Here is a 26,267-nt window from a genome sequence, read left to right on the forward strand (position 1 = left end):
AGGAAATCTATACTAAGCAAAAATAAAATAAATTAAAATATGAAGTCTCACAATATGTTTTCTTTAAAAATGAGCCGCATCCTGAGTGTAAAAGCCTGTCCCTTGCCAGCATGCTCCATCTTGCTCTCTGCATGGAAGTAGTGATTTCTCTGAAGAAATCCAACAGGCCACCCTGCGGAGTCAGAGAAGATATCACAAGCTTTGCTAATTGCAAAGCTAGAGATGTGGCTCAGGAAGGGGTGTCATACCTGCACGATATGATTACTACAAAGAGTAAAGGCAAGCCATAGATTAAGCGATTTTCTTTCCTGCAATCACGGGTCTCAGGAAAGAAAATTGCTCTATTCCCCCAACAACACTGACTGAATCCCATCCGCGGAGCTATGGTGTTCCTCGTTGGGAGAATGCAATGATTACTGCAAGCGGCTATAGCTGCAGGCAGCAAATACATGCTAAAAATTTGACAGGCTGGTTGTACCCAAGCCACCAATGGATCACCTTGGTACAGTCAGCCAGCCCATACATGGATCGAATCTCGGCCGGTCCCTACTGAACCAGCCAAGATTTGATTCATCTATGGCTGGCTTAAAGGTCTCACTCTGCAGTTGCTAGCAGGAGACAGGATTATATTTAGTCTGTGGCTCCTTTAGAAAGAGAAACTGTAAAGCTAGGTTCACATATATGTGGATGCGGGAATGCGTGTAAATTGCAATAATTCTTATACCCGCAAGCTAAACGCACTGGTTTTTAGCAGGCAAGAAGTGGTGCAATTAATTCTCAAGAATGAGAAGCAGATACACATTTTTCTGCTATTCTTCCACTATTCCACCAAGAAAAGCGCACCTTCAATGTATAACACACTTGGAATCAAAGGTTACCATTCTATAAAAAGCATGCCCAACAATGTGCACAGGTAAAAACCACAATGATTTTACACACTTCACAAAGCTTGCATCCAAAATCACCAAAATCAAATATTTGTATCTTCCTAAGACCTCATACTTATGAGCATCTATTATGAAGAGTATCCAGGAAGCTTTTACAAAGCATTTGAAAAACTGCTGAATAGTATACCTGTCATGAGGGAAATGTGTGCAGCTACTGACGACGTTCCTTCTTAAAGTGCTAGTTACCTGCCTGTGACAGAAGCAAATAGACGGTGGATTTCTTTTAAGAATTAGCGTACTTTCCAATAAAGTGCATTACTGTGTCTTGCCATCCTGAATATAGTTATGATAATGAATGCAGACCTCCGTAACAGAAATAATATTATGCTGAACTCTGTGATGCGAAACAGAGCAATCAGTACACATACCTAGAATACAAAAAACTTTTAGCAGCAAATTTACAAACCTCACCATTTAGGTAAAAAAATCAATTGCAATACCTGCAACATCATCTCTCCAATTCATAAAATAGCGGTTTCAGACGGTCCCAGGAGGGGATGCAAATCAAGGCATGTACATCACATCCTACTTTCTCACACTGCATCCTTGAGAAACTACAGTTCCCATTATGCAATGGGATCTGTAGTTAATGGGCATCATTGTGGGTGTTATTATGGGCAGGTAGATTTAACATTCAAATATTGGACTGACTGAGCCTGTTTGGACTACGGCTGTGTTCCAACCTTCCGAGTTGAGATCAGTAACAGACCAGGAGACTCTTGGCCTGTCATTTTGTAAGGTCATAGGAAGCGAGACAGACCAGGAGCCTCCTGCTATGTCAGGTTAATGATTGTGAATCAGTGGGCGGTTCAGACGAGGAGTCTTAGACGTTCGAGTCCATCCTTTACAGCGAGTGGTAACATAATTACATCACTGCTCATTTGAAAAGAACTACAGTGGGGCAGAGGTAAGACCAGTAACCAGGTGGATACACAGCATAAAACCCACTGGTCTTACAACATCTTTGTCACAAGAAATTAAGAACAAATTCATATAATGCACAGTTGATTCCTCACGGATTAAACACTGGGGAAAGAAACAACAAGCATATTGCAATGAGGTATGAAATCACTAATATTTAGAGGAAATGCATTTTGCTGTCCTCAGTTCAGCTTTAGAGGCGATTCACACATGCGTGGTGTGGATTGAAGCTCAGGTTTCACAGCTAACTGATACAGTAGTTGTTCTGCGGTTCATGTCAGATTTACATCAGGTTCAGGACAGGATTAGCTCAGGATCTTATCCAGTTCACACGTCAGGTTTAGAAACGGTTCCCATAGAAGTTAATAGCCTGTAATCCACACCTGAACCTGAAGGCACTGCTCAGAAATCGTACATGGCTCTTTTTAAACCACACTGAATTTGCACCACTAGTGCAAATGTGAACAGGCACCAAAAGGAAGCAATGTTATTTTCACATGTCATGAGCATTGGATGCGGTTCAAACTGCATCCAATCCGCATATATGTGAGCGGGCACTTAATATGATAGATTGCAGCTTTCCCCAGGCTATGTGTCTTTGTTTACATCCTTCTCACAAATACTTGTTTACTGCCCACATAAAGCTATGTTCCATAGAGTTTTTTTGGGGGCTGTCTTGAGTGTCACCAGTTTTGGGTGATGACATGATTCATCTCTATGGAACATAACTGTGCAGATGCTGCCAACGCACTTTGGCTTCTTTAAAAAAACGGAAAATTGGGCTTGTGCTGCCAAACACCAGGACAGGTGCGAAACAGGATTTGTAGCTGCTGACACTTATTTTTTGGGGGAAAGCTGAAGCTCCTCTTTAATACAAATGATCAAATTAAATCTTTAACTATAGGCATGTTACCTGATGGACGATTTTACATGAAAAACATGATAATCAGAGTACATAAAAAGAACATTCAATTTTAGAAATAATGAAATTGATGTGTGCAGTATTTGAAAACAAGAAATTTAAATGACTTTGCAAATAATTCTGTACCTTTTAAAAGCCTCTGATGGATTTCGTTCACATTCTCCAGGTTGTAGAAGTTTCTGAACTGAGGGATCATTTAGTTTTTCCTCATATCCAGGCATCAGTCCTCCTTGGCAAATCTGGTCAACGAGGGTCCTGATAAAGTTTCCCACACATAATGTGTCAGAGTCCTGTGCCCTGCAGAAGTGAAAAGCCAAGATTTGGCGGTGTAATCCTCTCTGCAAGCCAGCAGGTGAACTTGGCCACACCAGCTCTGTACAAAGAGCTGTCTTTCCACTTCCAGGACCGCCAACAAACAGTAAACCCCAAGCTGACCCTTTCCCTGTGCTGCCACCATTGCTGCCAGAATTTACCACAAGTGACAATTTGTTTGCTGTGATGGTGCTGCAATTTGTTTTTTCCTGCAAGCAGTGCTGAAGCTTGTGAAAGATCCATTCCCTGCAGTAGAAGGGTTTTCCCTGCAGCAAGCTGGTCTGAGCCATTGCAGCTATTGGTTGTGAATTTGAGATCTCACATAGGACTGTGTTTCTTCAGCATTTGAAACTGAATAAACCTTGGGGCAAAAAACAGAACTGAATTCCAGTAGTGACATATCCCAGGATGGGTCAGTGGAATGCAAGGCAAATTCAACGGTTTCTGTACATGTAAATATCCACACTATGAGAGTATAAAATCCTTCATTCGTTCTCTTAACATTTTAGGTTTCAGTATTTGAAAAACTCAGTTTATAGCTGAGATGGCAATAGGCTGTCTGCATCCACAAGTAATATTCAATTGGCTCCAAAAGTTAAGTACTCTCATCACTGCATCTGGATTTCATATAATGATGCATTCTTTCAGTACAGGCAGGAGACAATACATCTGGAAAACTGAAGGAGGAGTAAGAGGGGGAAAAAAAAAAAAAACACAGCCGTTAGTATGCACTAGAAACACTGTTGATCACATGCAACGTTTCATATGCAAACAGCATTTAACAAGTTTTCTGTATATTCAAATTGAGAAGGCAGTATTATGCATAACTAGGAAATGTGTGAGGTAATAGAGAGGTTGTACCATACAAAAGTGGGGGTTTGAGTGTTCATTAATATACAGTATAGCAAACTGTTGCAGTGGCCAAGCCAGATTCAACAGTGTCCTACTTTATCAAAGCTGGAGGATGTAATGTGTTGTTCAAAGTAACCAATCAACTTTCAATTTTTTTCTTTGGCAAAACAGTTTAGAAAGTTTAAAATTAAACATCTGATTGGTCACTATGAACACATTCTTTGCTTTCTGCACAAAGTATGTGCTAAATTCTATTTACTATGAATCCATGGCAGTCTTATGCATCTTTGACCATTTAGGCTCGGCTCACACTGCTGCACCCCCAAAGTTGTGCGACCTGTTTGCAACTTTTGTGATTTAACATTGCAGTCTATTACACTCGAGTCGCAGAAAAGTAGTGCAGGAACTTTTTTTTGCTGTTGTTGCTGTGATTTGAGCCACATTGATTAAGACAGCACCCATTGAAATTAATGTGTTTTGATTTGTCATGTGATTTTATGTAACGCAATTCGCATGATAAGTCACATAAGTCGCAGCAGTGTGAACCAGGGAATAAGGAGAAAAAAATATCTCAGCCACTGCACACCATACAAGCCCAGCATGCTACAGGTGATACCAGCCTCAGCCTAACAACCTGTGGCTGAGATTTGTTTTTTCCTTGTTCTGTGGATTAATTCAGGGTGGACTCCTAGCCTGACCTGCACACTCAGTGGAATACACCCAATGGGGAACATAGTTGCTGGAGCAGAATCCCTAAAAATGGCTTAGGTTCACAGTGTGAACCAAAGCTGAGGCTCATGCACACCACAATCCCCGTGTTCAGTGTGCAGTTCTGTATATGCGTTTTTCTATCTTGTTTGCAGTACATTTTTAAATTAAAATTTTTTTTGCATTTACATCACGGTCTCTAAACCACCACATTGTTTCCTTGCTGCTGGATAATGAAAGTGATAGTGGGAGGAGTTTGCATAGGAGGGGTATGGGCATAGTATGAGCAGGTCGATCGTTATTGCATTCCCCCCCCAAATGACACTATGAGGTCACACTGTAGTCCAGAGCAGTGGCATATGCAAAAGAGGACAAAGGGGGCATCAGAAGACAAGCTGCGCTGCCTCCTGATTAAAAGGAAGAGAACATGAATGATTTCAGCTGCAGGGGGAAAAGGTGCATTTCTAAATATCTTTGCTTTTATATGCAAAACAAAAAGCAACATATTTAACATATAGAGTTCCATTACATATTGATTTCTCATTTTGTCCATAGTTCTACTTTAAAGTAGGATTACACCCTACTGCTGACTAGTCTTAAAAATATTTCCTCCCCCTCCTGCTACCTATACTGCTTAACCTGTGTAAAAATGATGTGTGTACTTACCTATTTTTAGTCTACTCTGGTCCAATCATGTGCTTTCCTGTGTCAGTAATTAGCGGCTACAGGGAAGAGGAGGGAGAGCTCAGCAATGGCTGGGAATTCGATGGAAGTAACGCACTAATTTTTACACAGGTTAGGCAGCATGAGAGGGGAGGGAATATTTTTATGACTGAATACCGTTAGGCTGGAATTACACTTTAAGGTAAAAAGCATCTAATAAAACACAAAATGCTTATTCAGGTACATTGCAGTTCAGCCTGTCGTGGCAATCAATTATTTGACCACATGCTTTTAAATGGTTGAGATTACAAATCCTTGTTGAATTTTAGTGTTAAGTCCACTAGCTAATCAGTTTTGACTATTTTTCTATATACTGAACAAGCCTGAAAAGCAGGCTGCTAATAATAAAGATACAATAAATGTACGTTGCAAATTATAAAGTAAAAAGAGTAGACTGGTTCACCATATCTAAAATAAATATACAATAATCTAGCATTTATAGGGTCCTTCTCCAACACAAATGCTATCTGCATATGGCAGTCTAAAAACCATTGTATGTAAACTCCAGTCTACCTGAAGTGCACATTTTCGGATCTATTTACGGAATCACAGTTAATTAGTGGGCTTTGAAAGTGCTCACTAAATAACATAGCTAGGCTTCTACCTGAACACAAGGTTTTGGGTGTCTTAAAGCTGCTGTTCCGTTTGAAAAACAAAAGTCAGCAGCTACAAACACTGCAGCTGCTGACTTCTTGTGGAATCACAGCCGGCTTCCTACTGCGCATGCATGAGACATGCTGCACTTTGCGAATGGTCCTGCAGTCTTCTGGGACCTGTGACTGTTCCAAAAGGCTGTGGGGAGGGGAACTTCCGCACAGATCACCTAGGCCAGCGGTTCTCAACCTGGGGGTCGAACGACCATTTCCCAGGGGTCGCCTAAGACCATCGGAAAACATATTTCCGATGGTCTTAGGAACAGAGACACCGCTGCTCTGTCTCGCGATCTGTGGGCGGGATGATATGCTGCCCCTGTAACCTGGCCACACCTCCGGGATCACTCAACAGCTCCGCCTCCTCGCCGCTGATTGGCCACCGGAACTGTAGCTCAGGAGAGGCACACAGGCGGCCAATCACCGGCGAGGAGGTGGAGCTTGGAGAGGAGGAGCCGAGCGGCAGAGCGCGCAGATCAAAGAAGATCGAGGGAGCTGCAGGACCGAGTGAAGAGGAGAGAGGCCAGAGAAGGAAGACAGCTGACAGGTAAGTGCAAATTTTGCTTCTGCAGGCTGTAGATGGGAGAGGGAGAGAGCGAGCCCAGGCTGGAGCAGGGGTCAGCAAGGTAAGTATCATTGGTGTCAGTGGGAGGAATAGTGCCCCATCATTTGTGTCACTAATACCAACGATGGGGCACTATTCCTCCCCCCACTGACACCAATGATAGGCACTATTCCTCCCCCCACTGACACCAACGATGGGGCACTATTCCTCCCCCCGCTGACACCAACGATGGGGCACTATTCCTCCCCCCGCTGACACCAACGATGGGGCACTATTCCTCCCCCCGCTGACACCAACGATGGGGCACTATTCCTCCCCCCGCTGACACCAACGATGGGGCACTATTCCTCCCCCCGCTGACACCAACGATGGGGCACTATTCCTCCCCCCGCTGACACCAACGATGGGGCACTATTCCTCCCCCCGCTGACACCAACGATGGGGCACTATTCCTCCCCCCGCTGACACCAACGATGGGGCACTATTCCTCCCCCCGCTGACACCAACGATGGGGCACTATTCCTCCCCCCGCTGACACCAACGATGGGGCACTATTCCTCCCCCCGCTGACACCAACGATGGGGCACTATTCCTCCCCCCGCTGACACCAACGATGGGGCACTATTCCTCCCCCCGCTGACACCAACGATGGGGCACTATTCCTCCCCCCACTGACACCAACGATGGGGCACTATTCCTCCCCCCACTGACACCAACGATGGGGCACTATTCCTCCCCCCACTGACACCAACGATGGGGCACTATTCCTCCCCCCACTGACACCAACGATGGGGCACTATTCCTCCCCCCACTGACACCAATGATAGGCACTATTCCTCCCCCCACTGACACCAACGATGGGGCACTATTCCTCCCCCCACTGACACCAACGATGGGGCACTATTCCTCCCCCCACTGACACCAACGATGGGGCACTATTCCTCCCTCTACTGACACCAATGATAGGCACTATTCCTCCCCCCACTGACACCAATGATAGGCACTATTCCTCCCCCCACTGACACCAACGATGGGGCACTATTCCTCCCCCCACTGACACCAATGATAGGCACTATTCCTCCCACTGACACCAATGATGGGGCACTATTCCTCCCACTGATACCAATGATGGGGCACTATTCCTCCCACTGATACCAATGATGGGGCACTATTCCTCCCACTGACACCAATGATGGGGCACTATTCCTCCCACTGACACCAATGATGGGGCACTATTCCTCCCACTGACACCAATGATGGGGCACTATTCCTCCCACTGACACCAATGATGGGACACTATTCCTCCCACTGACACCAATGATGGGACACTATTCCTCCCACTGATGAGGCACTATTCCTCCCACTGACACCAATGATAGGCACTATTCCTCCCACTGACACCAATGATGGGGCACTATTCCTCCCACTGATACCAATGATGAGGCACTATTCCTCCCACTGATACCAATGATGGGGCACTATTCCTCCCACTGACACCAATGATGGGGCACTATTCCTCCCACTGACACCAATGATGGGGCACTATTCCTCCCACTGACACCAATGATGGGGCACTATTCCTCCCACTGACACCAATGATGGGGCACTATTCCTCCCACTGACACCAATGATGGGACACTATTCCTCCCACTGACACCAATGATGGGACACTATTCCTCCCACTGATACCAATGATGGGGCACTATTCCTCCCACTGACACCAATGATGGGACACTATTCCTCCCACTGACACCAATGATGGAGCACTATTCCCCCCACTGACACCAATGATGGGGCACTATTCCTCCCACTGATACCAATGATGGGGCACTATTCCTCCCACTGATACCAATGATGGGGCACTATTCCTCCCACTGATACCAATGATGGGGCACTATTCCTCCCACTGATACCAATGATGGGGCACTATTCCTCCCACTGCAAAATTACAGTTCTGAAGTAACAACGAAAATAATTTTATGGTTGGGGGTCACCACAACATGAGGAACTGTATTAAGGGGTCGCGGCGTTAGAAAGGTTGAGAACCACTGACCTAGGCGATCCAAGTGGGAGTAGCTACCAGTCAAAACCAGGTACCCTCTCCCAGAAAAAAAAAAAAAATATAATGTGACAAAAGTTGAAAGGGGGGGGGGGTTGTGATTTGAGGCAGGAAAGTGCCATTTCCCCTTTTGGGTGAAGTTCTGCTTTAAAAATCAAGCACGTGAGAAACATTATTGGGAAATAAGGTACCTCTAACGATGGGTGCCACACTACTGGCTGCTGCTGCTTCCTTCTTGAAAAAGTTACTAACCTGCAGTCTCTGATGGTGATATCACTGCTGAGGTTCCACCAGTTAAACTGACAGTCGGGGCTGGAGAAGAGCGAACACTGCTGGTCACTCACTGTACAGCTCCTACCTTCAGAAAGCTTACTGAAGTTTAATAAAGAATACAAGGCGTTTTGTGATTGGACATGAATGTCCACGACCTGTGGAGTCCTGCCATCCTGATCTTTTAGTAAACCACATCTACTTGCTATCTAGCATACAATATTGTCAGTGCTAGGGCTCCAAGCACCAAAAATATGAAAAACAAGTAGAGGACTGGTGGGAAAGCATCTGGACCGCTGTGTTGTACCCAGCCTGGTAGGAGGTGGAAAACACTGCAGGGATCTTGAACTCCAACTGGACTGGCCTCCAGCTGACGTCACCACAGGAGTCTGCGCACCAGCAATAATGATACTGCATCATAGTTTTGTGAAGTATCCCTCCCCTCTTATTTTTGACACAGATGGAGTCTCCCCTCCACAGAAGAATAAGCAGCATACCATTCCAGTGCTAGTTGTTTATGTTTAGTACATGGGCTACCCACTCTCCAATCACATTTTATGTGTTAGATTTATCTATATGCATCCATCTTTAGTGCATACTGAACAGCATATGCTTTAATAATGATCATAATGTAAAAAATTAGTAATGTAAACACACTGACAGATACCCTTAATATTGGAGTGAGCGATGTGTGTTGGGCATCCTGTGGTGCTCAATTTTGTTTTTTTCTGAAAAATTTTATACTAAACCTTTTTTTATTTTAACTAAATTTCTCATGCTGGACAATTCCCAGTTATCAGGTCACAATGGGGACCATCAGCTGCTATGTTCTCACGCAGTACCCATTTTACCCAATGAGAGCCCTGGCATTTCAGTGTTCATCTCTCAGCAATAGTTGCATCAGCATCTTGCTGAAAACCCCTTGCCCACATGCTCCCTTCCCCTTCTCAAGTGGACATCTAATCTCCAGGACCCTGACTTGTCTGCGTGATGATAGACACCTGCAGTTACCACAATGCTGGCAAGCAACAGCAAGTGTTTGTGCATGGAGGGGCGAGGGCACTCCCTCAAGCTGATTGGCTGTTATACACCCCTCCTTATTTTTATCTGGTTTTATGTTGGAACATATGGGGCGGTTTGTTGTCATTTATGGTTTAAAATTGGTCTGTTGGTAAAGTAATAGCCTGTTTTGTATTTTTATTTATTTTATTTGTGGAGGTTTGTTTAAAATTAGCAGAACAATGTTTTTCTTTTAACTTTTGCTTAACTATACAGTATCTTTTGGCTACATATGTAGTCAGATGCAGGTCACATAGTGCTGGCTCCTAGTTCTCGGTGAGATTTGGCCAAGCCTGGGTTACTATATAACAATTCTGCTGCCAGACTCATCCACCTTACTAACTGTTCCGTATCTGCCACCCCTCTCTGCCAGTCCCTCCACTGGCTTCCTGTTGCCCAATGGATAAAATTCAAAACATTAACATCATATAAAGCCATTTATAACGCTGCCCCAAATTACATCACCAATCTTGTCTCCAAATATTACCCAAATCGTACTCTCCGCTCCTCGCACGACCTCCTGCTCTCTAGCTCCCTTGTATCCGCTTCCCATGCTCGTCTCCAGGACTTCTCCAGAGCTTCCCTCATCCTCTGGAACTCTCTACCCCAATTTATCAGACTATCGCATACTCTGCTCACTTTTAGGCGATCTCTGAAAACCTCTCTTCAGGGAAGCCTATCCTGCCCTCAGCTAATAATGGAATCTTCTGCTTTTCCTACCAGTCCATCCCCCACAGTTACTACCTTTTGTACCACTAGCCCCTCCCTCCTAGATTGTAAGCCCAAAGGAGCAGGGCGCTCCTAACCCTCTTGTATTGAACTGTATTGTTGTTGCATTGTATCCCACTATATTGTAAAGCACTGAGCAAACTGTTGGCACTATATAAATCCTGTATAATAATAATCAGGAATAAATTGTGAATGTTGCAAAGTAGTGTGGCAAGTACAATCCATCCTTTTTCAACCAGGGTGCGTAGACACCCTGGGGTGCCTTGACAAAATACCTAAAAATTCCCCAAAAACTGTATACACGCTAACAGGTGAATCAAGCCCGACTTCTAGTTATACAAAGCCATAGATTTTTCCTTGTGCACCATTACAACCGCTGACATCCTAACAACCAATGATGTAATTGGTTGACAAGGAGGACATTGGGCGCCGGCAAAGCGTCCTTGTTTGCCTTTCTCTTGCCCCTCTCTATCAGCACTGGGGTCACATTAGCTGAGTGAGGGAGAGAAACATAGTAATACTAGTCAGTACCAGTGTGCAAATGTGTATTTGCTTTGGAAGAATAAATTGTGTTGGGTGTCCTACACGTGTGATTGTTGCTGTGTTATGTTAAACTAATAGTTTAGTTTTTACATTTTAGAATAATGTGCCATGAGATTGTGCATCATTTTAAAGGGTGCCTTGGCTGGAAACTGGTACAGTCTGTCAGTAGTGATTTTCACTGCAAATTCAAGAAAATGACAGGCTTGAATGCAGTCATCACAACATGCTTACACCCCGGTCACACCGGGTGCGACTTGGCATGCGACTTGAAAATCCTATGCCAAGTCGCACCCTATTGTCTGCTATTAGAGTGGTCATATCGGTGCGGTTCCGACTTGGTCGGAGCCCACACCGATTTCTAAAGTAGTACATGCACTACTTTTGTTGCGATTTGCATAGACATCTGTGTCAGATGTCTTGCAAATCACAAATGAAATCGGCAAGTAACCCGATTTTTAAATCGCGTGACTTCACTGTAAGTAGCACAATTTCAAAATCGCTTCTGATGTGACCGGGGGCTTACAGTCATTACTATGGAAGGAAGCAAATGGAAGGAATCCTGGTGTTCTGACTGCCTATCACATTTCCCGAGTCCCTAAGAGAACAGTACAAATAAACCGAGGCATGAATTGGAAGGAGGCATAAGAGGCATGAATTGGAAGGAGGTGGTGGAATCATCCAGCTCCAGTGTTCTCCTGCTAGTGTTATGCACAACTGTTTGTGCACTTTATTTGGCATCAATTGCATGTATGATTGAAAATGGTGGCCCTTTTTTGTATGTATGGAAGTTTACACAGGGCAGCATTATTTATAGGATATTGTATTGATTGCACTGAGCACTTTGGTTGCATATATGCATTTAACTATTGTATTTTAGGTAGCGCCGTTTTCAATACCTCGAGTTAAACCTGGGAAAAATGTTCTACTTAACCTCCTGCTTAAACTTCTGGTAAATCTTGAACTTATAAATTATATCTAATCCCAAGAACAAAAATTAAATTTATTGCAGCTTACCACTTTAGATATGGTTTTATTTTTCAGGCCAAAGACAATTTCGGTAAGTACAGAAAAATATCTGTGGATCCTGCCAGAAACTGTGCTCTCATAACTTCCTGTGCATCACCTGAAATCTCATATCAAAGTTTATCGGCCTTCCCAGCTATCTGTGAACTACAAAACCCTTTACCCTATGTAAAAGGAGAAGAGGACAGGGGAAAGGTGTTTGTATTCCAAATCAGTAGTGAAACCTAGGGCGACAATGCTGCTCCTCCATAGATACATATATGGTGTTGGTATTGTAACACTAACACAGGTAATATGTGACCAGCAGGATCCTCAGGTGAAAAAAAGAAAAAAGCTGAAACCAGAAATCTAATGCAGCCACCATATTGAAGGACTAGTAAGCTGCAATATATAAATGTACTTTTGGATTTAGATGGGCTATAAAAGTAGGAAGCGAACACCAAAGAGTGAGTTTACAATGGAATTTCACAAGTCAAATTCAAGACAATTACTAACAGATACAGCATGTATGTATTGTTTGGTGGTAGATAAAAAAAAATATAATTCTAATATAATAGAAAACATATAACGTAGCCACTTGCAGACATAGTACATGCGTATAGGTCAGTGAAAGAATCTCAGAAAGGTTATTTTCACTGACATGGGAGAGCACTGTAAACATATTGAACCTCACCCATAATTCTAAAAATGTTGTATGAGTGGAATTTTAAAGAGTCACAAATATCTTGCCTATGTGCTTGCTAATTTTGGAAGCTTTCGATTAGCTTTCAGTCAAAGGGTCACCTGAAAATGAAGAGCCTGCAGAAACCTTTCACCCAATGTTTCAATAATTTCCTAGATTCCATCAAGTAATTGATCACACTTGCAGTGATTGTAACCACATGAATACCACTTAAAAAAAATTTCCTTTCATTTGGTTGTTCAAAATTTTTTTTCCCCTCCCAATTAAATCTGATCACATGGTTGCCAAATCTATCACCGGCATAGATGTTAAAGGATAACTCCACTTTCCACAAAAAATAGCAATATACATGTGTGACTCAAGTCATATTGCAATTGAATGTTATTAAAAATTGTTTTTCCTTTTCAATCTGCAGTGCTGTCATTTTCTGTAACATGCATTACAATACGGCAGCCTGGAGGTGATCTGTGCACAGATGGTATACAGAATGCCTTCCAGAAATGTAATTTATTGCTTGAATGATTGGCTCACTGATTTTACCAGAAGTCCGCATTAAGATACAAGTCAGATTTTGGGTATCCCCTGCAATGAATGTAATTTTTTTTTAGATACTCCCAAAGGAACATCACATCTAAAAAGATGCAGACCCTGCCACTTTGCTCATTTAGAACCCTGCAAGTGTAGTAGCTGATAATTATAAAATTATTCCTGCACATAGTCACTTTTTACATGGACACAGTCAAACAGCTATTTCTTCTGAACACCAAAGGTTAGGAATCTGCAACAAAGTCTGTTAAAATCTCTACAATGTACATACGGTAGATCACCCAGAGGGTAATGTTTGTTTTTTTCTCAACAAAAGTAGTTACTCTTTGAAAAATCATTTAGCCTATACTGTGTTGAGATTTACAGCTGCCCCCCCCAAATACACCAAATGAAAGATTTACTGTTAGAAAAAGCAATGGCTGGAGTTCAATGAATGTACAGGGATTCACCATTATGCTGACAACTGCCTAAAAGCCTTTTTAGCACAGATTCTGAAAGAAAAATGGGCCCCTCAAAACATCAGCAAAGATAATGAAAACCATGCTCTGCTGTTTCCCCGTGGTCCTCGAGCAGAGAGGTGTCCCTCATAGTGAGCAGGTAAATTGCTACCTGCGATCAGGAAAACTGGTTGAAAATGGACACTAGGTTAAACAATACATTTTTCAAAATAAAAATAACTTCTCCTCCAGATGTAATAATTCTTCTAACCTAATACCAGATCTAGGCATTTGGAACAGAAACATTCCCCTAAATCAGTACTCTGCAGCCTAACTGATCAAACAGCGGGATCATGGGAGATTCCCACAAAATCCTGATTCAATTGTCTATCTGTTCAATCCGAAACTCCTGTGGTTACAATGAAAACCCATTTTAACTCTATCCCTTGTTAAGAACCGAACAGGTGAATTGGAAAATAACACTTCCATGCATTTCTATATGATGTCAGGTGGACTCAAGAGACCACAGCCGTGTGAACACCAGAAATGGGGGCATCTTTGCTCTGCTGAGACAGCAGTGTGTGCACAGGCGTTTTGCAAAAGAAAACAAAAGGCCCTGTTAAACAGCAAAAAAAAAAAAAAAATTATAACAGTACATCTATGCAATACGTTGGTAAATTCAAGTACAGCAAGGTACAGAGAAATACCTGCCAGAAATGCACTCAGCTTGTGTACCAAGAGTCTGTTCACACCAGTCCGCATGCTAAAGCATTTCATATTATTCTGCACATCAGTGTTCGTTATGCAAAAAAAACTTTATTGAAAGGTCACAAAATGGCATTTTCTCTATCTCTATGCACTGCAGCAGAGCTGCGGTGTGGTGAGATGCATTGATAAGAGCTGAAATGAGATATGAACCTAGCATGTCTGCATTTTTACACAATGCACCACCACCTACCACAAAGCAGCATTATCCTGCGCAGATCACTGTACAAGGAGAAATGCAGTAATAAAAAAAAAAGAAAAATTCTATACTCACCTCTCTAGCTGCTGCATCAGTGTAATGCTGCAGCTATCCCCCACTGGTTCAAAGCCCAAGAAATCAGTTCTTGATCTGCTCTCAATAAAGAATAGTGACCATCAGCCACCACTCACTGCTCTGCCCCTCCAGAGCTCACTGGAGTTTTGGGCTGGAGTGACTGGCTCTAGCTCTCAGGGGCACGGAAGGGCTGAGCCAGCTGCCGATCAGGCATCTGGGTGGATCCGGACAATATTGTCAGGATACGCTGAGAGCATGAAACAGCTCTGTGACTTCAGCCATTAGAAAGTTTTAGCCTGCTTTTAGCGGATTCTAGGTCACAGGAATGCAAAAGTAAGTCTGTGACCCAGAGGAGATGACAAGAAAAATAACATCTTTGGCCATGCTTCTCTTTTAAATTCTACTATTTTTGTTTTTGTTACAAATAAAAAAAAAAAAAAAATAAAAAAACATTACAACAACAAAAGAACACTAATCAGTTCTTCACTAATCTATACCTTTCTAGGTGCTATTCTGCCTGACAGCCCCCTTCCCCCCCCCCCCACCCCCATGAAGCCCAATTTGTGGGCATTCCCTTTGTAAAGCTGCAGCAGTAATCTGTAATTAACACCCCCTCTGTTGTGTGCACATCTGTCAGACAATCCAGTGTATTCACAGTGATTAGAACAGTGTTAAATGAAAAATAAAGCTATTTTATTGATGATCCCAACTCTGTTGCATCTTCCCTACCCTGTTTGTTCCAGCTTCCATCCATTCTGTCTTCTCCATCTCCCCCACTCTGTTCTAGCCAGCAGGATCAAACAAATGCAATGACACTGCTCCAGGACTAAACAGCACACAGCCATGGGTGCTCTGCCTTTCAAGATCTGTCCATACATCGCTTTTTCTACCCCCAGGCCAACATGTCTCCTCCCCCTACCTTTGACTGCAGGTGCTCTGCCTTCCACCTCATAGCATAAGTGAAAACTGGCCACAGATTCTTTCAGCTGGTTGATGTGCTCCCTCCTTCCACTTTCGTTTTGACAGTGCTGATCTCAGACAAGCTCCTGGTGACCAAGTGACCAAGACCAATGCTGTCAATTACCGCTCTTTAAGCATTCATCTTCCACTTAGCAGCATAGTCAGACAGTGGTGGGGGCATGTTGTAAAACATGCTAGCTCTGGATCGACTACACTAATCCAAATGGGACAAAGTGCTACCTGCACTCTGCCTCTCCTTGATAACACAGGGATTATGCACAAGACACAGAACAGTTCTACATATGACAGGATCCACGTGTCTCTTTGCACTTTGCAACCACATAAAACAAACCACTTCCAGTAACATATTTAAATAGACCCAAAGGAAGCAAATAGGAGAAAAGTTCATGGTTGGGAATTACATATACAATACTTTAGTTACCAATGAACTGAAAAGTGAACTCAAGTGAAGTGGATTTCTGGAGCAGGGTTCCAATTATTTGCTTACCTCTAATTACTATGCCTAAATGACAACAGGTTAATAACATGGGTAAACATGTGCAAAGGAATACAGGCTGATTTTTTCCAATACACAGCTGACTTCCTGTAATGCAATCTCACAGGAAAAAAAAAAAAACACTACAAACTGAAATCTTATTGCCTTCTGGATTACATGACAGCCAACACTGGGCATTAAGCTGCACTGCAAAGCTTCAGAAATTCAAACATATCAAGATGTACACATTTTGGTACTTTTGCATACATAGTTGCTAAAGAAAGGCTATTTCTTGGATAAAGTTACTCAAGTGACAAATTGTAGCTTTATTTAATAACACACATAATTGTAGTTTTATTTTACATAAAGCAATGAAAGGATATCTTTAAAGCAGTGGTAAACCTTATAAGATGTGATACTTACCTGCTCTGTACAATGGTTTTGCACAAAGAGGCCCAAATCTTCCTGTTCTGGGATCTCTTGCTGGCACTGTCCATCCCTCCTCGTCACCAAGTGCCCGCTAAGCAAGCGCTCCTGCAGGTGTGCTCCTGGACTGAGTTGTGTGCGTCCATAGACACACACAGAGTGGCTCAGCCCCTCTCCTGCTTTTTTCTAAGAGGATTTGATTGTCAGCAGCAGGAACCAATGGTTCCATCAAAGCCTCCTGTGAACACAGGAAGAGGGGTGAAGAGCTACTGCAGAAGGGACAGCTCTGGATTGAGAGAAGACTCAGGTAAGTGTTTAAGAGGAGGGGCTGAGAGGAGTTCCTGTTGAAGGTTTTTTAACCTTACTGCAGATAACGCATTAAAGTAAAAAACCTTCTGCCTTTATAACCACTTTAACTCCTTGGTGCTGATGGTACGCAAATATGCGTCCTCTTGGCGGCTGAGCCTTGATGCCGAGATGCCGCATATTTGCGTACCTGATGTAAACACACATGTGCCGAGAGTGCACGCCCTGAACACTGCTAGTGCACTTACCACCACCTCATGGAAAGCAAGTAGCGATCAGGAGCTTTCTGATCATGTCACTACTGTGAGAGCCACCCTAAACCCTGCTCCGCCTCCCGGTGTCAGAAACACCTTAAAGGGCCAGGAAGCGCTGTCACCAAGGAGTTACGCCTCATTCACACAGTGTTGTGCCCCAGATTCCAGCATTTTCACATGGACAGAAGACAAAAGAGCACCATCCAGCTCCACCACCAGCAGCCTGTAAAAGTCTGAGAGACTGAAAAGTGTGGAATCTGAATGCTGTACTAAGCGGTACTGATGCTTAGGGCTGTATACCCGGAATGCAGAGTTCTTGTGTTCTGGGCCTTTTGTCCTGGGTGCATACGGCCCTAAACATTTGAACATTTTTTACCAATCTGTACAGAATCCTGCTGCCTTACTTTTGGGTTGAATGGTGCACCTTTGCCTTTAGGCTGCATGAAAATGCCAGGATAAGAGGTACAGGGGATAAATGCCCAGTGTGCATGAGGCCTTAGGAAACTCCAAACCTTAGCGGAAACAAAAGTATACAAACATTAATACAAATGTTTTTAAAACTATGTATCAATATTGATTGCCCTAAAAATGTAAATATTCACAGGAGAAAAAAAAAAGTAATCTGCTTAACACGTCACTAACATTACTAGGAAAACAGAGACATAACAAAATAAACTTGAGTAACATAGTCAGAAGAACTGATGAATTTCTAGGCACTAACAAAAATGACAGCTTAAAAAAGGTATATTTGCCTAGCAAAAAAAAGTGATGACAGACAGGTATATAAGAGAAAACGTGATGTGTTCCTTTAAGAATTCTATAGGTAATATGTATATTGAGTGAGCTGCGTAATAACATATGTTTAGATTCCACTGAAATAATCAATATACCAGCTCTGCATTTTCAAAAGAGAGAGGGGGAGGGTGAAATGAAAGAACCATGCCTAGACACTGGAGAGCAGAGGGATGACATGTCTGATGTGTCTGGCATTGCCCTTTTAATCTATTCCATCGCATTGATCATGCTTTGCCGCATTTCACCTTACAGGAGAAGCATATTGCTCACAGCTGCATACAGGGCTTTTCTCCTTTTTCATGGTACTTATTACAGCAGTCGTTTTTAAACACAAATCCAGATCCCACAATTTGAATGACACACCCCTATGACAAATCAGCTGCAAATCAAGCCTGCCAGTGTACACCAGCCATGCCCACAACTGCCACTATGTAGGTGAAGCAGCTTCCTCTGCACTGTTAACCATGTCAGCTACTAATCTACACTTTAAAGTACAACAGTAACATGGTATTCAACATAATCAGCGAGTCTGTCCTGCAGTGTTTTGTGATGCTAGGAAATTTCAAGCCTAACAAATCTAATGCAATAAGGACAGAAAGAAAGAAAAAAAAAAAAGTTCTTCCTTGGACAGCTTTCAATTTAAAAGTAAAAAAGCGTCTTCTAACAAGGCGACGTGCATCTAAAAGCAATTCACGTTTGTATCACCTTTCAGAGATGTCTGACAGTAATAAGGAGACGGTATGATGTCTCCTGTTTTAGCCCCAAAAATGCAGCACCCACTTGCTGCAACTGCGTGCATTGCACAAGTCCCCGTTTGCTTGTCGCTGAACGCAATCATTATTGCAAAGAAAGGACTGTGATGGCAGCAAGTGTCAGCCCCGTCCACTGCCTTAACAGCTTCATGTGGGGGGGATGGTTGGGGGGCACAAACTGAGATAATGAGATAAAGAAAAAACAAGTGTTTAAAGCCAGCCACAGCTGGTTCAGCAGGGACCGGCCCAGATTGGAACCATGTATGGTCAGGCTGAATGTACCAAAGTTGATCAATCAACTTGGGTACAACCAACCTGTCGGATTGTACATGCAATTATTGTTAGCGGCTTGTATATTGCGAAACGCTGAGCAAAGTGTTGGCACTATATAAGTTCTGTATAATAATATCATAGCCGCTAGCAGTAATCATTGTGTTCTCTCGGGGGGGGGGGGTGGCTCCCCCCTCCAGGAGAACACAATGGCTGCGCAGGATGAATTCCCCCATCAACACAGTCAGTGTTGCAGGGAAAAAAATTACTCCATCTATGGCCGACTTTAGCCATGTATTGAACACTCTGGCTGCCAGTACACTAAGTAATTACAGTAACAGTAGCTGGGGGGGGGGGGGGGGGGGGCAGTATACACCAGCGCATCAGTGTCACATCAAGAAGTTTGGGGTATGGTGCATTCTCTTAGTGGTGGTTAACTTTCTTGATATGGCAGGCCTCTAATGCAACCCTCAACATTACCAATGAACCACACATAAAGAAAAGTGAATATTCAGTGTCAGAGACAGTAGACATACAACAGAATATAGACCAAGCGTATGGGCATGATATAAGAGATGGTCAGAGAGTGCAGGCGCGCTGCGAGAGATGGTCAGAGAGTGCAGGCGCGCTGCGAGAGATGGTCAGAGAGTGCAGGCGCGCTGCGAGAGATGGCCAGAGAGTGCAGGCGCGCTACGACAGATGGCCAGAGAGTGCAGGCGCGCTACGACAGATGGCCAGAGAGTGCAGGCGCGCTACGACAGATGGCCAGAGAGTGCAGGCGCGCTACGACAGATGGCCAGAGAGTGCAGGCGCGCTACGACAGATGGCCAGAGAGTGCAGGCGCGCTGCGACGAGAGTTGGTCAGAGAGTGCAGGCGCGCTGCGACGGATGGCCAGAGAGTGCAGGCGCGCTGCGACGGATGGCCAGAGAGTGCAGGCGCGCTGCGACGGATGGCCAGAGAGTGCAGGCGCGCTGCGACGGATGGCCAGAGAGTGCAGGCGCGCTGCGACGGATGGCCAGAGAGTGCAGGCGCGCTGCGACGGATGGCCAGAGAGTGCAGGCGCGCTGCGACGGATGGCCAGAGAGTGCAGGCTAGCTGCGACGGATGGCCAGAGAGTGCAGGCTAGCTGCGACGGATGGCCAGAGAGTGCAGGCTAGCTGCGACGGATGGTCAGAGAGTGCCGACGCGCTACGACGGATGGTCAGAGAGTGCCGACGCGCTACGACGGATGGTCAGAGAGTGCCGACGCGCTACGACGGATGGTCAGAGAGTGCCGACGCGCTACGACGGATGGTCAGAGAGTGCCGACGCGCTACGACGGATGGTCAGAGAGTGCCGACGCGCTACGACGGATGGTCAGAGAGTGCCGACGCGCTACGACGGATGGTCAGAGAGTGCCGACGCGCTACGACGGATGGTCAGAGAGTGCCGACGCGCTACGACGGATGGTCAGAGAGTGCCGACGCGCTACGACGGATGGTCAGAGAGTGCCGACGCGCTACGACGGATGGTCAGAGAGTGCCGACGCGCTACGACGGATGGTCAGAGAGTGCCGACGCGCTACGACGGATGGTCAGAGAGTGCCGACGCGCTACGACGGATGGTCAGAGAGTGCCGACGCGCTACGACGGATGGTCAGAGAGTGCCGACGCGCTACGACGGATGGTCAGAGAGTGCCGACGCGCTACGACGGATGGTCAGAGAGTGCCGACGCGCTACGACGGATGGTCAGAGAGTGCCGACGCGCTACGACGGATGGTCAGAGAGTGCCGACGCGCTACGACGGATGGTCAGAGAGTGCCGACGCGCTACGACAGATGGTCAGAGAGTGCCGACGCGCTACGACAGATGGTCAGAGAGTGCAGACATGCTGAAGAAGGCTGTCAGAGACTGTGAACATGCTATAGGAGTTGTTGGGAGACTGGAGACATGCTTCATAAGACAGTCATTGACATGAGACTGCTAGAAATCACAGCTATAACAAGACAACAGGGAAACACAGATTCATGTTCGCAGGGGCCGTAGAGGACTGCACCGCATTCAACCCTCGGACCACAAGTTGGGCTCCAAGGCTCCAGACATTGCTACAACCTGCCGCCTCCATTGACTTCAACTGTAGCGCTTCATAAACTTGCCTTTTTTGATGCATTTAGTGCACACTTAGGAAAAAAACCTAAAAAAGCGGAGGCAGCGTTTGAGCGCAGGAAACGCATCATGAACGCGTCGGTCATTCTGTCGCAAGGCCTAAAAGTGTTGTCAAAGTAGACCTTCCATGAAATGAACTTGAGGAGAGCTACTGCGCCTTCCATCCAGACAAGTCCTGGGTTAACCCTTCCAGTGCCTGGCCATGTCATCAGCAGGACTTTTCTCCTTCTTCCTCTCTCCATGGGGGGGGGGGGTGGAGAATGCCTGTGGGGTATTTATTGCCCTCTTCCTCCTCCTCCTCCCTCTCGTGTGTGTCTATGGAGTGTTGGGCAGCTCCAGCCATCCGTGTCTGGCCGTGCAGACACACGTACACAGGGGGCTGTATGCACACAACACATAGAGGGGGGAGCAGCCAATGACAGGCCAAGCCAGGGCCACAGACCCCACCCAGACAGATGAGGGGGAGAGGAGCTGTGCAGCTGGAATTGGGGTGGAGGAAGGGGGGTGACCCCTGATAATGAGGGGGTGTCCCATGGTGCACACACAGCACTGGGGTCCCCTCCTTCCTCATCCTTCTCCCACTGACAGCCAACTTCTCCCCGGCTCAGGAGCGCCCAGTGCTGACAGAAGTCCCCTATAGAGTGTGGGTGTGTTCTCAGTCACATATGTGTATACACAGCACAGCCCTGCCCGCCCCAGCCCCGGGACATTTACCTGCAGCAGGCACGGCCCCGGCCAGTCACACGGGCTCCCTCCCGGCGCTCTCCTCCCCGGGGTGCTCGCTCTTTGTTTCCCCCTCTCTCTCTCTCTTTCTCCGGTCCCTCAGTCTGGCTGTACAGTGGCTGCCGCTCCTCCTCCCGGAGAGCCGGGGACTCCGCCTCCAAACAGCAGGAGGGGACAGCGAGCCACACAGCACCACCGCAAGACGAGGACAACTCTTCGCAGGTGGCCGCGCCCACCTCGTGACGTCACCGTCTCCAGTGGCCACTTTCGTGTAACCATGGTCTGGACGCCGGCCAGAGGCGCGGGGCACCACGGGACTTGTAGTTCCGGGCACTTTGCGGTCCGCTGGTCACGTGACGAGCAGGCGTCCTGGCGTAACCCTTTAACTGGGGTCTTCTCTGTGTGCTGTGCGCCGTGCTGTGTCTTTGTATATGTGGCTTTGATGTCTGGGAATGTTTACTTCCTTTGAAGTCTGGAAAAAAAAAAGTTTAGATCTAAGTGTGGTGTCTTTTATCTGTAGATGATACACTTTCTAATGATTTTCTAAAGATCAGATGACAAAAATCGCTATTCGAGGGATCGTCCGGTAATCTGATCAGCTTTTGTCCGAAATTATTCGAAGGGACAAGTACGAAAATTTTTCTCAAGCCAGATCGCACAATTTTTATTCAGTCAGTACAGTTATTCGTCTGATATACTCATCGTGTACGAGGCTTTAGTCCCCATACACACGATCAAAAAATCAGATGACAAAAATCCTTGGAGGGATCAGGCAGTAATCTGATCGTTAGTACGAAGCTTTCAACAAATGATCACGACAGTTCATACAACAATACACAAAGGGATAAGTCCGAAAATTTTTCTCATGCAATACCAGATCGTACAATTATGGTTCAATCAGTACAGTTTTCATCGAAAAATACAATACAAATACATTACATCACTTCCGAGTTTTTATTTTGTTCTACAAGAATTTTCATAACTTTAGTAACCTCTTAATTCTCGATATGAAACTTGCATGTAAAATAAAACGCACAATCATTCGGCCGATCTCATCCTGCACAAGGCTTTAGTCCTCATACACGCGATCAAAAAATCAGATAAAAGTCGCTCTCGGAGGGATCGTCCAATCTGATAGTACGCAGCTTTCAACAGCCAATGACAACAGTTCATATGACAATATACAAAGGGACAAGCACGAAAATGTTTCTCTTGCAGATCGTACAATTTTCGTTCAATCAGTACAGTTTTCATCGAAAAATACAATACGAATACATTACATCACTTCCAAGTTTTTATTTTGTTCTAAAAGAAGTTTCATAACTTTAGTAACCTCTTCACTCTCGATATGAGGCTTGCATGTAAAATAAAACGGACAATCATTCGTCTGATATTCAATCTTTCGTCCGATATTCTCATCATGTGTACGAGGCTTTAGTCCCCATACACACGTTCAGAAAATCAAATGACAAAAGTCGCTCTCGGAGGGATCGTCCAATAATCTGATTGTTAGTATGCAGCTTTCAAGAGCCGATCACGACAGTTCATACAACAATATGCAAAGGGACAAGCACGAAAATTTTTCTCATGCGATACCAGATCGTTCAATTTTTGTTCAATCAGTACAGTTTTCATTGAAAAATACAATACAAATACATTACACCACTTCCAAGATTTTATTTTGTTCTACAAGAATTTTCATAACTTTAGTAACCTCTTCACTCTCGATATGAGGCTTGCATGTAAAATAAAACAGACAATCATTCGTCTGATATACTCATGTATGAGGCTTTAGTCCTCATACACATGTTCAGAAAATCAGATGACAAAAATCGCTCTCGGAGGGATCGGCCAGTAATCTGATCGTTAGTATGCAGCTTTCAACAGCCGATCACAACAGCTCATACAACAATATACGAAGGGACAAGCACGAAAAGTTTTCTCATGCGATATCAGATCGTACAATTTTCATTCAATCAGTACAGTTTTCATCGAAAAATACAATACAAATACATGACATCACTTCCGAGTTTTTATTTTGTTCTACAAGAATTTTCATAAGTTTAGTAACCTCTTCACTCTCGATATGAGGCTTGCATGTAAAATAAAACAGACAATCATTCGTCTGATATACTCATCGTGTATGAGGTTTTAGTCCCCATACACACGTTCAGAAAATCAGATGACAAAAATCGCTTTCGGAGGGATCGTCCAATAATCTGATCGTTAGTACGCATCTTTCAACAGGCAATCATGACAGTTTATACAACAATATATGAAGGGACAAGCACGAAAAAGTTTTTGGTACGATATCAGATCATCATGATTTTCGTTTAATCAATACAGTTTTTGTCGAAAATAAAACACAAATACATTACATCACTTCCAAATTTTTATTCTGTCATATGAGAATTTTCATTACTGCAAAACATGAAAAATAAAATGGACGATCATTCATCCGATGTTCTCATCGTGTGTATGGGGCTTTAGTCCTCATACACACGATCAAAAAATCAAATGACAAAAATCGCTTTTGGAGAGATCATCCGATAATCTGATCGTCAGTATGCAGCTTTCAACAGCCGATCACGACAGTTCATGCGATGCTATCCGAAAGGGACAAGCACAAAAAATTTTCTCATACGATATTCTCTTAATCAATACAGTTTTTGCTCGAAAGTACAATACAAATACATTACAACACATTACATCACTTCTGAATTTTTATTCTGTCATACAAGAATTTTCATAACTTTAGTAACCTCTCCACTTTTGCTATGGAGACTAGCATGAAAAAAAAACAAAAAAAAAAACGGGACAATCATAGTTACATAGTTTGTTTGAAAAAAGACAAAAGTCCATCCAGTTCAACCATTAAAAAAAAAAAAAAGTTATAATCCTATACCCACAGTTGATCCAGAGGAAGGCAGAAAACCCAGCAAAGTATGATCCAATTTGCTCCTGCAGGGGAAAAAATTCCTTCCTGATCCCCCGAGAGGCAATCAGATATTCCCTGGATCAACTTTACCTATAAATGTTAGTATTCAGTTATATTCTGTGTATCTAAGAAAGAATCCAGACATTCATCCAATATTCTCATTGTGTTTATAGGCTTTAGTCCCCATACACACGATCAGAAAATTAGATGACAAAAATCGCTTTCGGTGGGATTGTCCGATAAATTGATCATGAGTACACAGCTGTCAACAGCCAATCACGACAGTTCATGTGACAATATCCGAAGGGACAAGCATGAAAAATTTTCTTGTATGATTTTCGTTTAATCAGCACAGTTTTTGTTTGAAAATACAATGCAAATGCATTAGAATACATTATATCACTGTCATACACTTTCGATATGAGACTAGCATGTAAAAATAAAACGGACAATCATTCGTCTGATATTCTCATCATGTGTACGAGGCTTCAGTCTCCTTACACACAATCAGAAAAGGAGATGACAAAAATTGCTTTCGGAGGGATCGTCCAATGATCAAGCAAGAACGTTTTTCTTGTACGATAGCAGCGCAAACGATTTTTGCTTAACCGCATGCCGCCCAGCCACTGTAGAAATACGGTGGCAGGGCAGCACGGCTGGGCAAAACCACGTTTTAAAACGTGTGTTTTGAAAACAGGTAGGGGGCGCGCGCGAGGCGCGCCGCCACCCTACCTGTCCCACCGATCACAGCCGCGGATGTCAGTCGCCGTCGTTACCGGCTATGTCTCGGCAATCGGCGGCAATCAGTGACAGAGAGCACAGCGGCAGTAGCTGTGCTTTCTGTCAGTTCCCTGACAGCTCCAGGACACGCTGATTGGGACTGAAGAGTTTCTCTCTCCCGATCAGAGGTGTTCCCTGCAGTACACACCCCCGCCCCCTAGTAAAACACTCCCCTCACACAGTTAACCCTTTCCCTGAATAATAAACTTAACCCCTTCCTCCCCAGTGCCATTAGTACAGTGTCAGTGTTTTTTTTTTTGCACTGATCACTGTATTGGTGTTACTGGGGATGTCAGTGACCCCAAGTCAGTACCCCCCAATGTCAGAATGTCTGCCGCAGTCCCGCCATAAGTCTCTGATCGCCGCCATAAGTCACTGATCGCCGCCATTATTAGTATAAAAAAACCCTAAAAATCCCAGTATCTTTCCCGCCA

General features: G+C 44.4%; 1 protein-coding gene across 1 annotated transcript in view; it reads right to left on the minus strand.

Annotated features, from left to right (window-relative positions):
* ANKRD50 (ankyrin repeat domain 50) overlaps positions 1 to 22,316 on the minus strand; it is a 103,920-nt gene extending 81,604 nt beyond the window's left edge. The window contains exons 1-2 of the mRNA XM_089672184.1: positions 22,107 to 22,316; positions 2,917 to 3,779 (exon numbers count right to left, since the gene is read on the minus strand). Of these exons, the coding sequence (XP_089528310.1) occupies positions 2,917 to 3,392 (476 nt within the window). The 5' untranslated portion in view covers positions 3,393 to 3,779; positions 22,107 to 22,316. The remainder of the gene's footprint in view (positions 1 to 2,916; positions 3,780 to 22,106) is intronic.
* Positions 22,317 to 26,267: the final 3,951 nt, after the last annotated feature.

The sequence above is a fragment of the Staurois parvus genome, unplaced genomic scaffold, assembly GCF_062004578.1.
Source record: "Staurois parvus isolate SC_StPar_1 unplaced genomic scaffold, SC_StPar_1.0 ptg000122l, whole genome shotgun sequence".
Classification (NCBI taxonomy): domain Eukaryota; kingdom Metazoa; phylum Chordata; class Amphibia; order Anura; family Ranidae; genus Staurois; species Staurois parvus.